Source organism: Phaseolus vulgaris, chromosome 6 (genome assembly GCF_000499845.2).
Source record: "Phaseolus vulgaris cultivar G19833 chromosome 6, P. vulgaris v2.0, whole genome shotgun sequence".
Lineage (NCBI taxonomy): Eukaryota > Viridiplantae > Streptophyta > Magnoliopsida > Fabales > Fabaceae > Phaseolus > Phaseolus vulgaris.
The window spans coordinates 3,265,447-3,283,799 of NC_023754.2; the positions used below are offsets into that span (position 1 = coordinate 3,265,447).

The window sequence follows — 18,353 nt, forward strand, 5'->3', positions numbered from 1 at the left end:
TGAGGGGCTTTCAAATTCTTTGTGGATACCTGGGCATTCCTCCTTCCGTAGATGTCTTCCTGCATTTTTTTGAGGTGAAAAAACAGGGAAAAAGCTTTTGGGTAAGCTTTTCCGGGATCGCTGGCAGGATCCTCCTCTCCCTCTTCCAGAATTCTTACAAGAACTGGAAAGGGAAGTTCTTCAGGGTGTGCTGCGCCAAGCATGATCCCACAGCTTTGGATGGCTTCCCCCTTTACTGGACGGAACGCCCCAAATTGCTCAGGGCCAAAACCCTGGAAGAGCTATCCCCCGCCGATAGGGAGGTAAGCAAAGCCTTGGCGGGGTTGGGGATCGTCTTTGATACCTTGAAGCTGGTCGCTAGCGAGTACAATGCCCACGCCCTGACCACCTATTTTGGTAAGGGGCTCTCCCCTCATCTTTTGTGCTATAAACAGCCTGCTATCGATCGTTTGTTTCCCCATACTATTATGCTTGTTTTACACTTGTACCATGTTACTTGCATTTCATGTCTCTTCGCGTATCGTGAATTCGCGTAGCTGTTTTAGTACTAACCCTTGCTGTTTGGTCTGCCTTGGTGTAGGATCGGTGATGGGCGTTTCCAAAAGAATGATGTTGGCGAAAGCACTGAAGGAGGCTCGTGCCGCCAAGGCAGGCGCCTCCTCCAGCCCTACTGCCAATCCGATTCTCCCGTCGGCTCCGACACCGCCGCCGCCAATCACTGCTGAGGGTGCTTCTAGCCCATCTCCGACGTCTCCGCCTGGCTCTGACGTGCTTCCAACTCCCAACTCTCCTTCGCCTATCGCCGATGTGCCCCTAGCTGCGGCCTCGTCACCGGCTCCAACCCCCCTCGACAAAGGAAAAAGGGTTTTGGAGATTCTGTCAGATGATGAGGAAACAGAAGGCGTGGCACCCTTCAAGAGGAGAAAATCCGCGCGGGTTCCTCTTTTGGCAGGGACGCCGCCGCAGGGAGGGAACCCCTTTATGGACAACCCTCCAAGCGCAACCTCACTCCCTCCTATGATTCTCCAAGAGGAAAGGAGCGAAGGTGCTGAATCTGCTCCGCCTCTGCCGCCGCCAGAAACCACTGCTTCTCCGGCCCCCGATGCTGCCGCCCCCGACTTCATTGCCATCCCCCCTCCAATCATGCATCTGATGAGGGGTTTCAGTGGCGGGACTATGCCGGAAGGTACCGACAGGAGGGAAGGTATGCCTTTCTATCTGGGGGCCTTCTTGGCGGTGGCCCTTGAATGGCGCTCCCAGGCCAGAAATGTTGTCTTGCAAACCCAAACCCTCCAGGCCTTGGAAACGAAAGCAACCACCCTGGAGGAGGAGATGAAGGCCCTGGGACGCCAGAACGAGGCTTATTGTTCCTCTCTGAACCAAGCACAAGAGTCCAGGGCAGAAGCTGAGAGGAAATTGGCGGAGGCCTTGGAGCTCCAGGCTGACTTCTACGCTCGTGAAGTTTCTCTCCAAGTGCAGGTGGCGGGTCTTCAGGAAGTGGTCAAAGCGGATGCAGAAACTCACAAAGACCTGAAGGACCGTTGCTGTGAACAGGCTGCCAAGGTGGAGCGGATGGAGGAGGAAATGGCCACGCAGGCCAAAGCTATGGACCTTCTCCGAGTTGACTACGACAAACTGCAGGTCGAGGTTAGCCGGCTTCGCGTGGAGAAAGAGGCTCTGGAGAAACAGGTGGCCTCTGGAGACGCCGCCATTGAGGAACTGGAGAAGGAGAAAAAGTCCCTTATCCAGGAGATGGCGGGCACCTTCGAGGAGGGGTTCCAAGAGGCCCTGTCCCAGGCGTCCTGTGAGAACCCTGGCATCAACCTTTCGAACTGCGACCCCACACACCACGTAGTCGACGGGAAGGTCGTGCCCATGGATTTGAACGACTGAACTGCTGCCCCTCATCCGCCACCTTCCTCTTCAAGCTTAACTCTTCATTCTTTACCTTCGCTTTTTGATTTTATTTGCCAAACTTGTAATTCTTTGAACTATCCGCACTCTTGTTACTGATTTGGGACGTTCGCATGGTTGTCTTTATTTCTTTGTCACATACGATTCTGCCTATGCGATCTCGCTCCCATCTTTTCCCTTCATACGCTTCAATTATTTTATCTGTGTTCTGCCCGTTTCTCACACTTCGTTGGGCGGTTTGGTATGATTGGGTAAGCTCGCCCGCCAACCCTTACGCCCATGGAAAGGCTCACTAAGTGGCGCCGTATCATCCACGGGACGTCTCTGATACCGAAAGGCTCTTTCTTTGATCTTTTAACGCTCGGCGCCCACGCCTAAGGAGAGGCCTGCTAAAGCAGCACCGTATCGTCCCCGGGTGTCTAAAACGCTGAGTGCTGTGGGGCTTTGGTTCCCTCCATGGTCTTTCCTGCCCATAGGTATCAGGGAACGCCCTGCCGGTGACTCGCTGGCGTTTGACGGTCTCGTCTCCCTCCACAGTCTTTCCTACCTGTGGGTATCGGGGAGGCGACGCCTGCAACTAACTTTGCCTTTCTCTGATTTCTTCTCCCTCCTCAGTCTTTCCTACCTGGGGGTATCGGGGAGGTAACGCCAGTCGGTATTTGGGTTGGCGACGCCCGCGACTTCTCGTCTGTCGTCGCCCTTTACGTCCTTCCTGGCAACGCCTCGGGCGTTACCTTTACTTCGTCATTGACCTTAATTCTTGCCTTGGTCAACGCCTAATAACAGCGAAGAGCCCAAGGCTTTGCCTGTGCCATCCACGTGGCGCTCCTTGTATAGCTGATGGGACCTTCTGTCATTCGACTTGATCCACGTGGCGCTGCTTGTATGGTTGATGGGGTGTCTAGTCATTCCATTTTCTAACTCCTGCTGTACCCCTGGCTCACTTTCGACGGCGGATCGTACCATTGGATATTCTGTTGACGGGACATTTTCTGATTTAAACCAGAGGTGCCAGCATCATCCTTTCATCTTCCACCACGTGTATCAATCGTGCGGTGCATCCATTCACGTCGTTTGGCGCTCTAACCGCTTTATTTAATTCTTCAAGCTCTGGAACTATCTTCATCGTTTTCTCACTTCTCATAACCTACTTGTGTTCTTTCTTCTTGCACCCTTTCTTCTCTGTCGAAGGGCTGTTCTAACCTTCGCTCCCCTCGCTCAACCCTTGCATTTCTAGCCATCCTGATCTTGCTAAAGAATGTCTTCTCACGATGCTTCCCCCAGGGTCCGTCCCAAAGACTTGTACCCTTGGGCCTCGAGCGAACTTCTTGATGAGTGTTCATGCTTGCTCTCCACCAGGGCCGTACGAGAACACAAAGGGGAGTTGTGTTCTTACGACCACCGGGCCTTCGCGAGGAGGCACGATGACGACATCGCTGTGCTCCCATGCACTCTGGGGGAGCCAGTGTGTGGCGACGAACGGGCCAACAACGGGGTCCCTTTCTTTTACTTTTACCAGGTGGTGTTCAAGACCATCGGGGTGCGCTTACCCTTCTCCTGGTTCGAGAAGGAACTGCTGACGGAGATCAACGTGGCTCCAGCCCAGCTATACCCCAACAGCTGGGCCTTTGTCAAGGCCTTCGATGTCCTCTTTGGGTTTCTGGGTTGTGCACCCTCGGTTGACCTCTTTCTTCACTTTTTTGAGGTGAAGAGACAGAGACACAACCTCTGGGTAACTCTCAGCAATGTACCCGGAAGAGTTCTCTTCACGCCCTTCCAAAGCTCGTTCACGGGGTGGAAAGGCCGGTTCTTCAAGATCTGCTGTACTGATCTTGTTCCCGACGCCCTCGATGGGTTTCCGTTGTACTGGGTGAGAGAGGAAAAGGTCCTCAAAGCCAAACCCCTCAAGAATCTGGCTCCAAGTGATCAAATAGCTTGCCGGATTCTTGCTGAGGCGGGAGGTTTTGACTCTGCTACGGTGATCAGCCTGGAGTTCAACGCTAGGACTCTTGAGAAGTATATAAGTAAGAACCACTGCCTTAGGCAACTTCGGCCTTCGTTACTTTCTAAATGTGCCTGTCTTTCTTCGTTGTGTCTCTAATACATCTGTTCCCTTTGTGCAGGTTCGAAAATAAGCCAAGAAAAGAGGACACGACTTACTCGAGCGCTGCGGGCTGGGAAAGGGGCTTCGCCTTCCTCCAGTGATGACTCTGATGAGCGCTGAGAAGTGGCTTGTTTGTGTTTTTGCATTTTGTACTGAACATTGCTTGTAACAACAATTTTCCAATATCATAACTCTTTACAATGCCACTTTACTTTTCATATGCCTCATATACCGCGCGACTTCCTTTCGTCTCGTTCTGCCAACGATGCATGCTTTTACTTGGGCGACGCCTTCTTTCTGGGCGACGCCAAGGCCTAGGCGACGCCTTCGTCCTTGGCGACGCCATGGCCTAGGCGGCGCATCACATTACTTCTAACAAGGGAAAATAATGGCTGAAAACCAAAGCACTTCTTTTTCTCAACTGGTTATTCCATTCATTAGGGTGACCTCATTAAAAAACCCCCAAAAGGGAAAAAGAGCGTCCCCTTCAACTAAACTGTTACATGCTGCTTACATAAATCAACTGAAATAAAATTTTAAGTTGGCTGCATTCCAACTGCGCGGGATAGGGCCCCCATCTAAAGTCTCCAGGTTGTACGAACCGTTGCCCTTAGCCTCAGTAACTCTGAAGGGCCCGGTCCACTTGGGAGACAGCTTATTCTCCAACTCGTAAGGGTGAGTTTTCCTCATCACCAGGTCGCCCACCTGAAACTGTCGTGGCTTTACTTTAGAGCTATATTGCCGCTCCACTCTTCTCTTCATCACTTCTGCTTTTATTCTAGCTTCTTCCCTGGCCTCTTCTAGTAGATCTAGGTTTACCCGTCTCTCCTCGTTAGACTCCACCACAAAGTTTTGAAAACGCGGTGAGCTTTCGTGTATTTCTACTGGAATCATCGCGTCCGACCCGTACACCAAACTGAACGGCGTCTCCATAGTAGAGGATTGGGGCGTGGTGTGGTATGCCCACACAATCCTTGGCACCTCTTCCGCCCACGCCCCTTTGGCCTTCTCTAACCTTCTTTTTAACCCCCTCAGCAGAACTCTGTTTGCTGACTCTACTTGTCCATTGGTCTGGGGGTGTTCGACCGACGCGAACACTTGCTTGATTCCCACTTCAGCGCACAGATTTCTCAACTGCTGACTGGCGAACTGGGTCCCGTTGTCAGATATCAGGCGCCTGGGTACGCCAAAGCGACACACGATGTTTCTCCACACAAAATGTTGTACCTTATGCGCAGTGATTTGTGCCACGGGTTTTGCCTTTATCCACTTAGTGAAGTATTCGATGGCGACAATCAGATACTTCATCTGCCTGATTGCCAGTGGGAAAGGGCCCAGGATGTTAATACCCCATGTGTGGAAAGGCCACGGGCTGTATATGGACCGCAACTCTTCAGGCGGCGCCTTGTGCCAGTCGGCATGCTTTTGGCATTGCCTACACCGTTGGGCGTGCCGTGCGCAATCTTCTTTCACTGTTGGCCAGAAGAACCCTGCGCGTATTACCTTGGAGGCTAAGGATCTTCCTCCTACATGGCTTCCGCAGATGCCTTCGTGTAGCTCTGCCATTATCCTGGTGCACTCATCGCCACTGACGCATGTTAGGATAGGGTGAGTGAAACCGTGCCTGAACAACACCCCATCCACCAAGGTATATCTTACGGCGTTCCTTTTGATTTTCTTACCCTCTTCAGGGTCCACTGGAAGGGCCCCATCCGCCAGGTACCGTTTATAGGGCGTCATCCAGGTGTCTCCCGTGGACAGGACACAAACCTGCATCTGCTCTTCCTCAGACACACCCGCGTACATACTGATGCGGGGCGCCCTCTGCGTATCTTGGGTTAATGAGGAATGACTCCTCGGCCTTCCCCTTGATGCATAAATCTGGAGGACATCCACCCTGTTGTCTTCCACGAATCGACGCGGAGCTTTGAGGGTCTCCTGGATCACTGTCCTCTGTCTACCCCCCTTGCCTGAGCTGGCCAGCTTTGCAAGCAGGTCAGCTCTGGCATTCTGCTCCCTCGGGACGTGTATCAACTCAAGAGCGTTGAACGCCCCTCTCAACAACTGGACGTATTTGAGATACGCCGCCATCTGTGGGTCCTCCATCCCAGTGAAAATTGCCTTGGGTCCCGCGAACGTGTTCGGGATTGCTGCGTATAGGATCTCCTGCGAGAACGGAGTGGAAAACTCCCTTGGTGGGGAGTGATTCTCCATCTCGTCATGCCCAGGCCGCCTCCTATCGTTTCTCAGGCCCTGGCGCAACTCCTCATTCACACGGTGGAGCTCTTCGTTGCGCTCATGCGAGGCGTCAAGATCTGCCTGCATGCGCTCCTGCTCCATCTTCGAATCCGCCATGTCCTGCTGCAACCCCCTCATTATTTCCAGGACCTGCTGCATGGATAGGTCTGCGGGGGCTGCGCGCGCTGATCTTCGTCTGGTGGGGGCCATTGTCACTCCAACCTCCTTCAGCACTACCGTAACCTGGTAGATTTTCACGAACTTGTGTGATGGGACTGATGTTTTATATCGAGCCCCACGGTGGGCGCCAAATGTTCCGTCCGGTTGACCGGGACGTCTTCGTGCGTGGCCTCAATCGTCAGCTAAGGACTCCTTCCCACTGAATGCCTGCAAATTTCCTGCAAAAAGAGGGCAGAGTGGCGCCCTAGCGGCCGTTTGCACTCCGACGCTCAAGTCAGCCAGCAAGAAACACCAAGAAAACTGTCCACCCACGTATCTGAGCACCGCGTCTGGCACTCTGAAGGGTGGCAAAGGAACTGTGTATATGTGTGTGTTGTCCCCTTCAGGCAAAAATATTCTCCAGTCACTTGTACGTAATCCTCAAGCACGGGCAAGCAACTAGAGAGTTTCTCCTAAATTTGTCAAAGGTTCCAACCCTTTTTCCGACATTCCCAGCGCTATTTAAACTGCCCTAGCATTTAAAGCGCCTTAAAGCGCTTTTAATCTCAAACGTAACGCACTCATTAAAGCGCTTAATTACGAAACGTAGCGCATTTAAGACGTTGAAACGCTCGGGAGCCCTAATAGTACCTGAATGCTTGAAAAGGAAACTGTATTGAATATCTTTAATTACCTGGCACCTGACTAGAGGGTGTTTCTATTCTGGCATGGCTGTCGTACACGTGGAGGGCCTCACGACGCCATGACCCCATCTGGGGGCGTTTCTGCCCACCTGGGGACGTCTCTACGTGTGAGCCCTCCTGCTTGGGAGTGCTACTGCGCTAGGGGTGGCTTTTTGGGTGCCAACTCATGCCCCCAAGTATCTAGCCACTTACTTTGAGAGCGTATCTGCCTTCCTCTCGCACCCTGCACCCGGTTATCCTGGGCGTGACCTTCCTCTTGGGTCGTATCTGTCCCGAAGGCGTCTCTGGGGCGGCAGGGGTACTTCACGAGTCAGGCTGCCCTTTACTGGTACTATCACTATGGCCTTGAAGCCACCTTTTCCTTCTCTTTATCACTTTCCCGAGATATCGGGTCCTGAGGCTTTCCCACGGCGTCGCTCCCTCCATGGTCTTTCCTACCCATGGGTATCGGGGAACCACACCGTGATTGCCTTGCTTTTATACTGCTTAATCTGACGACGTCCTCACCAGGGCGACGCCTTCACCTAGGCGACGCCTTCACCTAGGCGACGCCTTCGCTTAGGCGACGCTTTCTCTTGGCGTCCCTACGTCTGGGCGACACCTCGAGTTGACTTTGACTTTCCTGTTGTTGACTTTGACCTTGACTTAGTCAACGCCCTGATACGGGACGGTACAAAATCTTTTGATTCAGATATAGCAGTTACCTTAGGTTGCCAAGACCTATAAAGACATTTGAGGATCTTGATGTTTAGCTCTTCTTTTTCAAAGGTTTTCTCAAGGCTCATGAGGTGATTGATGATGTGCGTGAACCTTTTATGAACTTCAGCAATTGTCTCACCCTTGAGCATTCTGAAAATTTCATACTCTTGGATTAGAGTATGCTTTCTAGCTCTTTTCACCTCATTGGTACCTTCATGAGTTACCTCCAAGGTGTCCCACATCTCCTTTGCTGATTTGCATTGAGAGACCCTGAAAAATTCATATGATTCAAGGCAGAAGTTATTATGTTTTTAGCAATGCAATCAAATTTGGCCTTCTTGCTTTCAGAATCAGTCCATTGAGACCAAGGTTTTTCAATGGATGATCCATCTTTTTCAAATTTTGGAACAAAGGGGCCATTTTCAATTGCATCCCAAATACCTTTGTCAAGAGATTCTACAAAGATTTTCATTATGACTTTCCAAAATTGGTAGTTCAAACCACAAAACAGAGGTGGTCTGTTGATTGAAGCACCTTCCCCAAAAGATAGTCTATCAGCCATATAAAAACAGTTTTAGGATCACACTTGAATAAATTTCAAGAACCAAGCTCTGATACCAATTGTAAGAATGTATGGCTTTAAACTAGAGGGGGGGTGAATGGTTTAAAGAGGGTTTTCGCAAACTTTAAAGTCTAGAATGAAATTACTTTGAGAAAACTTGATTCAGAATTCAGTTTGCCAAAAACACAAAGCAATTTAGCACAACACCAGAAAAACAATAGGTTGTTTCGCAGAAACAATCGGTTTTTTATACCAGTTCACAATATAAACTGAATTTAAAGTGTATAAGGGATAGAGAGATTGAACATACAGGTTTATATTGGCTCACTCTTAACCAAGAGCTACATCCAGTCTTCCAAGAAACCACTGGAGAATCCACTAAGCAATCAACCCTAGATTACTTACAACACCACCAAAGAAGTGACCTTGATCCCCTCAAGACACACATTTCCTTTGGCTCAGCACAAACACCACTAAGAATGTTGATCTTGACAACCACAAGAACACACAACACTTCTCAGCTTCACACGCAGAGTTTCTTCAAAGTACAAAAGGATTACACTTGTTACAGAAAAGATCTGAAATCAATGCAAGATGAAAATCCTATATCACACTCTCTTGATCAAAGCAATCTCAAAGCAATCTCCAACTCTTCAAAAAGCAAAATCAGTGAAAAACTTAAATATGTTTTTCTTTGATTAAAACTAAGTTTTTGTTTGTTACAAAATATGAACAAACTATTTATTGCATTCAAAGACTGGTCAAAGCATTTAAAACTGGAGCGTATTCAGTTATAAAATAATTTAAAGCTCAATTAAAGCACAAAATAGTTTTCTGTTATGGTCCCAAAACAAACAATTGGTTCAATGCTCGAATCAATCGGTTGTTTTGGTTTGACAGCAAGTCAACCATCAAAAACAGTTTTCAACCTTTCTAAAAACACCTAAGTATAAAACAATCAGTTGTTTCGACAAAACAATCGGTTGTTTCGACAAAACAACAGGTTGTTTTTCACTTAGTTTGAAAACACTTTTAATTAAAAGGTTTGAGAATGCTTAAGCTTTGGATTCAATCAAGAGTGGATTTAACACAGATAATCTACCCCAAATCCTATTCTAAAACACATCAACAACAACAAGCACAACCAGCCTTTCATCAACCTTCAAAGGGTTTGGATTCTTCAAAGCTTGAACACACTTGATTCAACACACTAATGCTTGTGAAATGTCATGTATTTTGTATTGGTCTTCAGGTGACACAAAATGAAAATGGTGACACAAAATCTCCATAATCAAATATGCACCCGAAAAACAACACGAAATGATATGAACCAAAATTACATAAAATATATGACATGTCAATTACAAGTTGCATACTACCGAACTAATAAAAATTATTGTTATTCTGAACTGCTCACCTGGACAATTCAAGACTCAACACAATTACTGTCACTACAACCTCCTTTGTTTTTTTATAAAAGGTTTAAAAAAAATTACAATTGGAGGAGTAGTAGACAAATACATGTATTAAATCTCAAACGGGAAACTAAGGGTCTACCATACAGGAAACAATTGTCGAGGGGTGAACACTCTCAGACTCAATACCAACACGTATCCAAGAGTTATAAATATACATGCAATATAAAATTAACAAGTTTAAGCATACATACAATTATACATAGTAAAGAATATCAATTAAAAATAAATAAATTATTTATAATCTAATTACAAAATCTAATTAAAAACCATAAAATTAATTATAAATTCTAAGCAATATTATTCTAATTACAATGTAACAAATTAATAATTTTATTCTAACCTAACAATTAACATAATATAAATTAATAATAATACAAATTATAATAAATATTAAAATATACAAATTAATAATACTAAAAAATATTTTAAAAAAATACTCCAACTTGTAGTGAAGGACAGTACCGGTGGTGAATGGCAACGACGGCGCCAACAACGAAACAATGAAGAGGACGCGATAGTGAAACAACGACAGTGGTGGCAGTAAAGAGAAGAGCCAAAACAAAGGTAATCAATGGAATATGTGCAACCAATAAGAGAAAGAGAAAAATAAGCAATGGAGAATGTCGCAATGTGTGAATGTGAAGGAAGAACTTACAATGGAGATGAAGAACCAGAGAGCGTAAGAGCGAAAGTTCGCGAAAAGACAAAACAAAATAACGAAAGCGTAAGTGATAAAATCGTTAGATAAAATTACAGTTCTTAGATAAAATCGTTGTCGTAGACCCAAACGCAGTAGAATACACGGCGGTTTTACCTTAACCACCGTTTTAGACTAAAGCGATTGGGTCTAAAACGGCGGTTCCACCCACAACTTCCATTTTAGACTCAATCGCTTTGGTCTAAAATGACGATTTCACCCACAACCTTTGTTTTAGACCCATTTTAATTTCAAAATTGTCACCACGTTTTGATGGACAACATTTGACAATAAAATCAATGTATATTTAGTGTCGTAAATGAGTTTTTTTCACTAGTGACTAATTATTGTTGAACTAAACTATTTTCTAATCGACAAAGTATAACTATGTTTGCATTTTGTTGTTTTCAAACTTAATTAAAATGATAAGATGTAGCCCTTTTGTTACAAGAGGGATTTATATACTTTATTTGGAATGTTTGATTAATCTAACATTGATTTGTATGCAATGCGATCAAATAAAAAAAAATTGAATATCTAAAGTAGTTATTATTGTGCTGTTTGATCTTTGTTATGTTGTTGTGGTTGATTCTCCCTCCAAATAATTCCTCTTACATTTTTTTTTTCATTATTATGAACTTGTATTTATAGAGCTAGAGTACTTAGTGAGATGGACATTAAATCATATAAATCAGCTTGAATTTTGGAATATTAGGAAAGCAAACAGGACAAACACTAGATAAATTTTAATGAAATTTGTACATATTGCAGAAAGTATGTGAATAATTTTGCTTATAATCGACTGGTAGAGAGGGAATGAGGTTCCTGGTACGCACGTAGGAGAAAAAAAAATCCAACACAGTGAAGTGATAATAGAACAATCTTATATAATAAAAAAAGTGCTAAGTAAGAAGGAAGAAGCGTATTTTTTTATTGTATTTTTCTTGTTATGATTTTTAAAAAAAAAGGAATGGGCAAATGGACCAGTAAGGTTAAAGTTGACCAAATATTTTAATTTAATAATTAATATTTTTAAGAAAATTAATAAATTATAAATTTTTTTAATTAATAAATTTTTAACTCATTTTAAAATTAAATTGTTTATATTGGTTTTTAATTTTAACAAAATACATAGTTGCTAGTAAGAGTAAAAAAAAATATATACATATATATTTTTAGTTATAGTATCAATACAGAAAAAAAATAATACTAATTTAAATTATTCATATAATATATACAAATATAATTATATATAAAAAGAGACCAAATACCAAATGAATTTTAATGATAGAGAAACCATTTTTAATTTCAGTATTATATATAATATAAAATCAATTAATGAAGCAAACTAAATAAGCAAAGTCATGTGTAAATTCAGTATTATTTAATGTAAAATGAATTTTAATGATAGGCAAACCAAATAAACAAAATCATGTGCAAAGAAGCAAACATATTTAGCATGCATCACAAAATATAAATTACAATTGAATTGTACATCACCAGAAAACATACATGTACATCATCCAAAATGAATATAATAGCTCTTTTTCAAAAGATATTGTTGGGTCAAATCATTCAGGGCTTCCAAATGTTAGGCCTCATATTCTGTAGTTTAATTGGCGTTGGGTCTATCCATTCTAATATTTTGAGATGCTAGAGATGATTCTGAAGGTGTTAGCTGAGTAGGATTACTACAAGAATAATAAGATTTAGCTGTAATAGAAAGTGTGGGTCACACTATTTGCATAGGTTAAGCCTACACAAAATGAAGAAGAAAAAAATAAAATAAATAGTGTCCGTCAAACACACGAAAAATCTACAAGAAAAAAATAATTAGTTTCCACACATTGTGGGGGCCAAATGTGGACGCATTTTTCATTGACTAAACCCACGCAAAACGGATGCAAACTTAAAAAAAACATTATAATAATAAAATTTTAAATTTTTGAAGGTTTAGTCCACGCTATGCCTTTGAAGTTAAGTCCCCACTATGCCTTTGAAGCTAAGTCCTCGCTGTTAGAATGGATGGCTTTAAACTAGAGGGGGGTGAATGGTTTAAAGAGAGTTTTCGCAAACTTTTAAGCCAAGAATGAAATTTCTTCGAGATACAATTGATAAGGAATTCAGTTTGTCAAAACACAAAGTAAAAACAACAGCACCAGAAAAACAATCGGTTGTTTCGCAAAAACAATTGGTTGTTTATACCAGTTTGCAAATATTAAAACTGAATTTAAAGAGATTAAGGATAGAGAGAATGCACACAGAGGTTTATATTGGTTCACTCTAAATCCAGAGCTACATCCAGTCTTCTAAAAAACCACTAAGGAAATCCACTAAGCAATCAACCCTAGATCATTTACAACACAACCAAAGAAGTGACCTTGATCCCCTCAAGACACACACTTCCTTTGGTCCAGCACAACAACACTAAGAATGTTGATCTTGATCCCCTCAAGAACACACATCACTTCTCAGCAACGCACAGAGAGTTTCTTTTAAAGAATACAAAGGATTACACTTGTTATAGAACAAATCTGAAATAAATACAAGATGAAAATCCTATCTCACACTCTTTGATCGAACCTCAATCTCTAAGCAATCTCAACTTTTCAAAATCTCAAATCTTATGATAAACCCGAATCTCTTTTTCTATTTGTAAAACAAAGTTGTTTGTTGCATAATCTCAACAAACTATTAATTGCATTTAAAGATTGGTCAAAGCATTAAAAACTGGAGCGTAAATAGTTGAAAAATCATTTAATGCTCAGTCAAAGCACAAAACAGTTTCTGTTATGATACCAAAACAAACAATGGGTTGTTTCCACGAATCAATCGGTTGTTTTGGTTTTGACAGCAAGTCAACCATAAAAATAGTTTTCAACCTTTTCTAAAAACACCTAAGTATAAACAATCGGTTGTTTCGACAAAACAACAGGTTGTTTTTCCCTTAGCTTGAAAAACACTTTTCTTTTAAAAGGATTGAGAATGCCTATGCTTTGGATTCAATCAAGAGTGGACTACATATTAAATCTACCCCAGATCCTATCTAAAAGGCAGCTCAGCAACAGCAAGCACATGTAGCCTTTCATCATCCTTCAAAGGGTTTGGATTCTTCAAAGCTTGAACACCACTTGGTTCAACAATCTCCCCCTATTTGATGAAGACAAATCCCTGATGCTTGTGTTGGATTGATTGAATTTGAAGCAGTTCCTACAAGACACAGTTTTAAGCAAAGCATAGAACTTCTGATATTTGGTTAGCACAGAAACAGAGTTTCAGAGCATAATATCATAGCAATAACCTATATTGTTTCAACCATACAACTGTTTTGTAGAAATTAATAATGAAAAACAAACACAGCGTAAATCTCCCCCTATTAGTCTTCACAAATAGACAAAAAGAAGAGATGAAAAAGATAATTGTTCTTAATACATCAGAATTAAAAAGCAGAAGCAAAAACAGAAAAACTGATACAAACACCAAAAACAATCGGTTGTTTCGAGATATCAACCGGTTGTTTTTCCTCTTCAATCATCATCAGCATATTGAAGATCAAAGATCTGGTTCTGGACTGCCTCAGTCTGTTCATCCAAAGTCATGAAGCGTGCATCCATGCTGTTGAACCTGTTATCAATGCTCTAGAAGTTGCTGACACAATGGAGATTTCTTTGATTCTCCGCAAAGCCATCAAGCCTATTGACCATGTATCTCTCAAAAGGAGACATGGTTGGCATTCCATCTTCCTGATTTCCAGCACCAGCACTGGGTCCAGCATCTTGATTTGTTTCAGGATGTTCTTCATGTTGAAACTCCATATCAGCAACATGTTCATCTTCTTCAAGATCAGCAGCAGCACTTGATGAGGCACCATGGTCACCATCTTTGCTTATCCATTTGCCACCTATTTTGGTGAATCCCATTTTGCTGAGAGATACATTGTTCATCTCTTGAGTTGACTTCACCAACTCAGATGTTTCATCCTCTAGGTTCACTTCAAAATACAGCAAAAATTTAGAAATCAAAACAGCATATGGACTGTGATAATCACTTAACCTCATTTCCTTTTGCATGTGCTCTTTGATGATTTGGATCCAATATATTTCTTATCTTCTTCATTATGCAGTAGATATACACAAGGTCCTCCTCTGTAAGAACAAAAATGATTTCTCCCCCTTGGAGTTAGAAATCGAAGTCACAATAAGGGCCAGCAACCTTTCATCAAGCCTCAAGCCACCAACCGAACAAGTCCTAACTTGAGCATTTTGATTCTTCAAACAACTTTTGTAGTATTGGACTTTGTTGAAATCCTCCACTACACCAAGGTTCCCCTTGTTGATTCTGAGGCCATAGTACTTTAGACCCACCACTACAGTCCACACATCATAGGTGATCACCATATCTACACCCTTCACATGAGAGACAAGGTTGTTTCCCTCAAATTTGAGATTTGTGTATAACACTCTAATCAAATCTTGGTAGATGTTCCCCTTCATCTCCAAGAACTTTCTGAGAGATTGATCTTTGAGCAGCTTCTTACATTATCTAGCTTTTGGCTTTTCAGCCAATCAAAGCAAACAACTTTGGGGTTGTTTATCACTTTGGTGCTAGTCCAAACCTATACCTTTCAATAAGATCATTATCACCAGAAAACCATCCTTCAAGCCTTCCTCCAGACCTTACTGCTCTAGTTTTGACTCTCTTTGAGGTGGGAGGAGTTGATTCCATGATGGCAGAGAAGAAGCAGAGACAAGCTCACACAAGAATTGCAAGAGATATTGCAAGAGATGTTGCAATTGGATGTTCTTGTGAAAAGGATCACCTGCAACAAATTTATAGCAATAACAGAATCATAAAGCATTCAATGACATGAGTGGGTACCAGATTTTCAGAGAGAAAAGACTTGACCAAGCCCTGCACAGAAAACATCAGAAAGGCAGAAAATCACATGGTCATCACATGTGATCTTTGACTAGTCATAAAAGCTCTTAAATTTGAAGATTGTGGAATATATTCCTTTATGACTGTTGTAACTTCTTTCTGGAGCGTGATCAGCTTTCAACACAAGTCATTGACCAAGGATTCTCCTTTTAATTTTATCTGCAACGGATAGAAATTAAAAAAAGAAATTAAATTGATTTCTTCACAGTGCTGTCAGACACAAAACAATCGGTTGTTTCGAGGAAACAATCGGTTGTTTTTCTGCAGCAGTCAAACTGATTTTGAATTTTTAATCATGAGCAGAAAGACTTCAAAGCAGATGAATTGAACATTTTAAAGAAGATATTCAATCATGAAAATGAACTTAAAACAGGAATTAAGAATAGAGATAAGGAAGGTCTTATCCTTTATGATGTTCTTTCAATGAGCCATGTGCTTTTTGATCAAGAAACCTCATTTAACTGTTGAGAGCCTTTGGACAGATACAGAACATTGATTCAGCTTCAATGTTGTTCTTTTTCTTCCAAGAACTTGATCATTTGACTCAGTCCTTAACACTTCTTTAGATTTCCTGCATAAACATGAGTTCAAGCACAAGATTTGGTCCTTCACAAATGTGGGTCCATTTGATTTCTTTTTATCATTTGGAACCTCACATCCTTTAGGAATCCATTTCATGAAGCCCCTGGGAACAGAAAAATTTCTTATTTTGCAATATCTAACCGAATGGCCCTTTTTCTTGCAGTAAAAGCATGTAACAACGGTTGTTTCGACTTAACAATCAGTTGTTTTACATGCTTTCTTGAAAAAAAAATTGAAAACTTATCTTGTTTGTTTTGTGGATTAAAACCTAAACCAGCCTTTCCAAAAACACAGTTTTGAGATGCCAAGACATTCTCAAAGTTAGATTTCCCTTTCGAAAGCTTGTCCACAGTATTAACAAGATAATGCACTTTCTTCTCAAGGTTTTCACAATTTTTCGCAAATGAGAGTGTCACACTTGCAAGAAAGAGTTTTTGAAATGAGTTTCAATATTTTTTAAATCCTTTTTAGCTTTTTCCAGCTCTTCTTCAAGTGCCTTCACTCTCTTTTTCAGCCAGCTGTTAAGTTCTTTCAATCATGTAAGAGATGGTTTAGGGTTTAGGGTTTACATTTCATGAAGGTCTTCTTGAATCATGTAAGAGATGGTGCGGAAGCAATGGATGTGTGTGTGCAAGATCCTCCTAAGAGTGATGTTGATCTTGAAGGTGCATGATGTGTATGAATATTGGGAGGTTCGGCCAGCCCAAGGAAAGGTGAAGGATGTGAAGTTTAGAGCCTAGAATTCTAGGGAGAAGCAAAGCTTGGCACAAAAATGGCAGCATAACTTTACTCACAATAAACTTGAAAATACAAGGTGTAGGCTCCTCTTTTTATAGGCTAAAGAGGACCATAATGCAACCCTAATGCTAGCCAAATGAAATGTAAATGTGAAGCACATGGGTGCACATGGCACATGGGTGCACAAATGAGCACATGGGGGGAGGGGTGTGTCTAGTTTTTATGCTCACCCCCTCCATTGGCTTTCTAGACCGGCCTTGGTAAATTTAGAGGTTTTTTTAGAAACTCTAAGTTTACCTAGGTTGGTGTTTTAGGTGCCAAAATTAATTCTAAGAAAATTACAAATAAAGTTCCTATGCTAATTTTGACAAGAAATTAAAGTCTACTCTACACTAGAGTTTATGGCATTTGAACATGTAAAAGAACGTCTTCTTGGATCCTCTTGGCCATAACTCTATGGTTGGCCCAAATCTACCCTTTGGTGGGCTTGCATGTGGGCTTGTGCTTGGCCTCTTCCATCATCCCCTCCCTCTTGAAAAGGATTTGTCCTCAAATCCATTGCTTCTTCTTCTTCATGGCTAGGGGAATGGATGTGGCTGGATGGTGTCCATCATCTCCTTCTCCTTGAGAAGATCTATCCTCAGATCTAGAGATTTGATCTCGGATAGCAGCCTCTTGCTTCTTCAACTATGCTTGCCCTCCCGGATCAAACGTCCACCTAGGGAATTATCAAATAAAGCAAATGAGTTAGTTGAAGCAGTTATATACAAATCAATTTTATGAAGTTGCCATTTTTTTTTTCTTTTGTTTTTGGCAACTTTTTACAATATTTCTCTTTTGATGGTTGCATGTGTTCTCTAATCCTCTCATGCTTTGTAAAATTTTCAATAGTGGTTACTTGTTCCTTAGGCATAATTCCTTTAGGAAGTGGTAACAACGCAAAAAGAGAAAGAGGACTATGTTCACATACAACTTCAAATGTAGAAATATTAGTAGTCTTGTGGTCTACTCTATTGTATGCATGCTCAATAGAAAAAGGATACTCATCCAAGAATTGTGGTTGTCTTTCATGATTTCTCTAGGCATAGTAACAAGAGCTATGTTTTCAATTTTATTTTGACCATTCTTTTGAGGATGATAAGAATTTGAAAAGGACAACTTAGTTGCAAGTTTTTCCAAGAGAATCCTCAAATGATGGTTTTCAAATTTTGGAGCTCTATCCAACACTAAGTTTGAAGAGAAATCATGAAGACTTGTCACTTCTTTAAGGAAGAGTTTATCCATGTCCATGAAAATGGAATCAAAACCTTTTGTTGTCCTAGGAAGATCTAATATGAAATTTAGGCTTATGTCTTCCCAAGGATCATTTGCAAAAGGTGAAGGAGTATAGAGTTCATGAGACATCGCCTTAGATGTATTTTTAAAACACGGAATGTATCTAGGGTAATGTCTTTGAACATCTTTTCTCATGGGTGACAATAATTTTCCTTTTTAAAAGCTCTAGAGTTTTATCAACTCTAATTTGACCCATGAGTTGTCC

General features: G+C 42.1%; 1 protein-coding gene across 1 annotated transcript; it reads right to left on the reverse strand.

Annotated features, from left to right (window-relative positions):
* Nucleotides 1-503: 503 nt before the first annotated feature.
* Nucleotides 504-1,130, reverse strand: LOC137833234 (uncharacterized). The gene has a single exon (XM_068641593.1). The coding sequence runs from the start codon at nt 1,128-1,130 to the stop codon at nt 504-506; it is 627 nt and encodes a 208-aa protein (XP_068497694.1).
* Nucleotides 1,131-18,353: the final 17,223 nt, after the last annotated feature.

Coding starts and splice junctions, on each gene's coding strand:
- LOC137833234 (XM_068641593.1), bottom strand. CDS start 1,130: ATGGCAATGAAGTCGGGGGCGGCAGCATCGGGGGCCGGAGAAGCAGTG.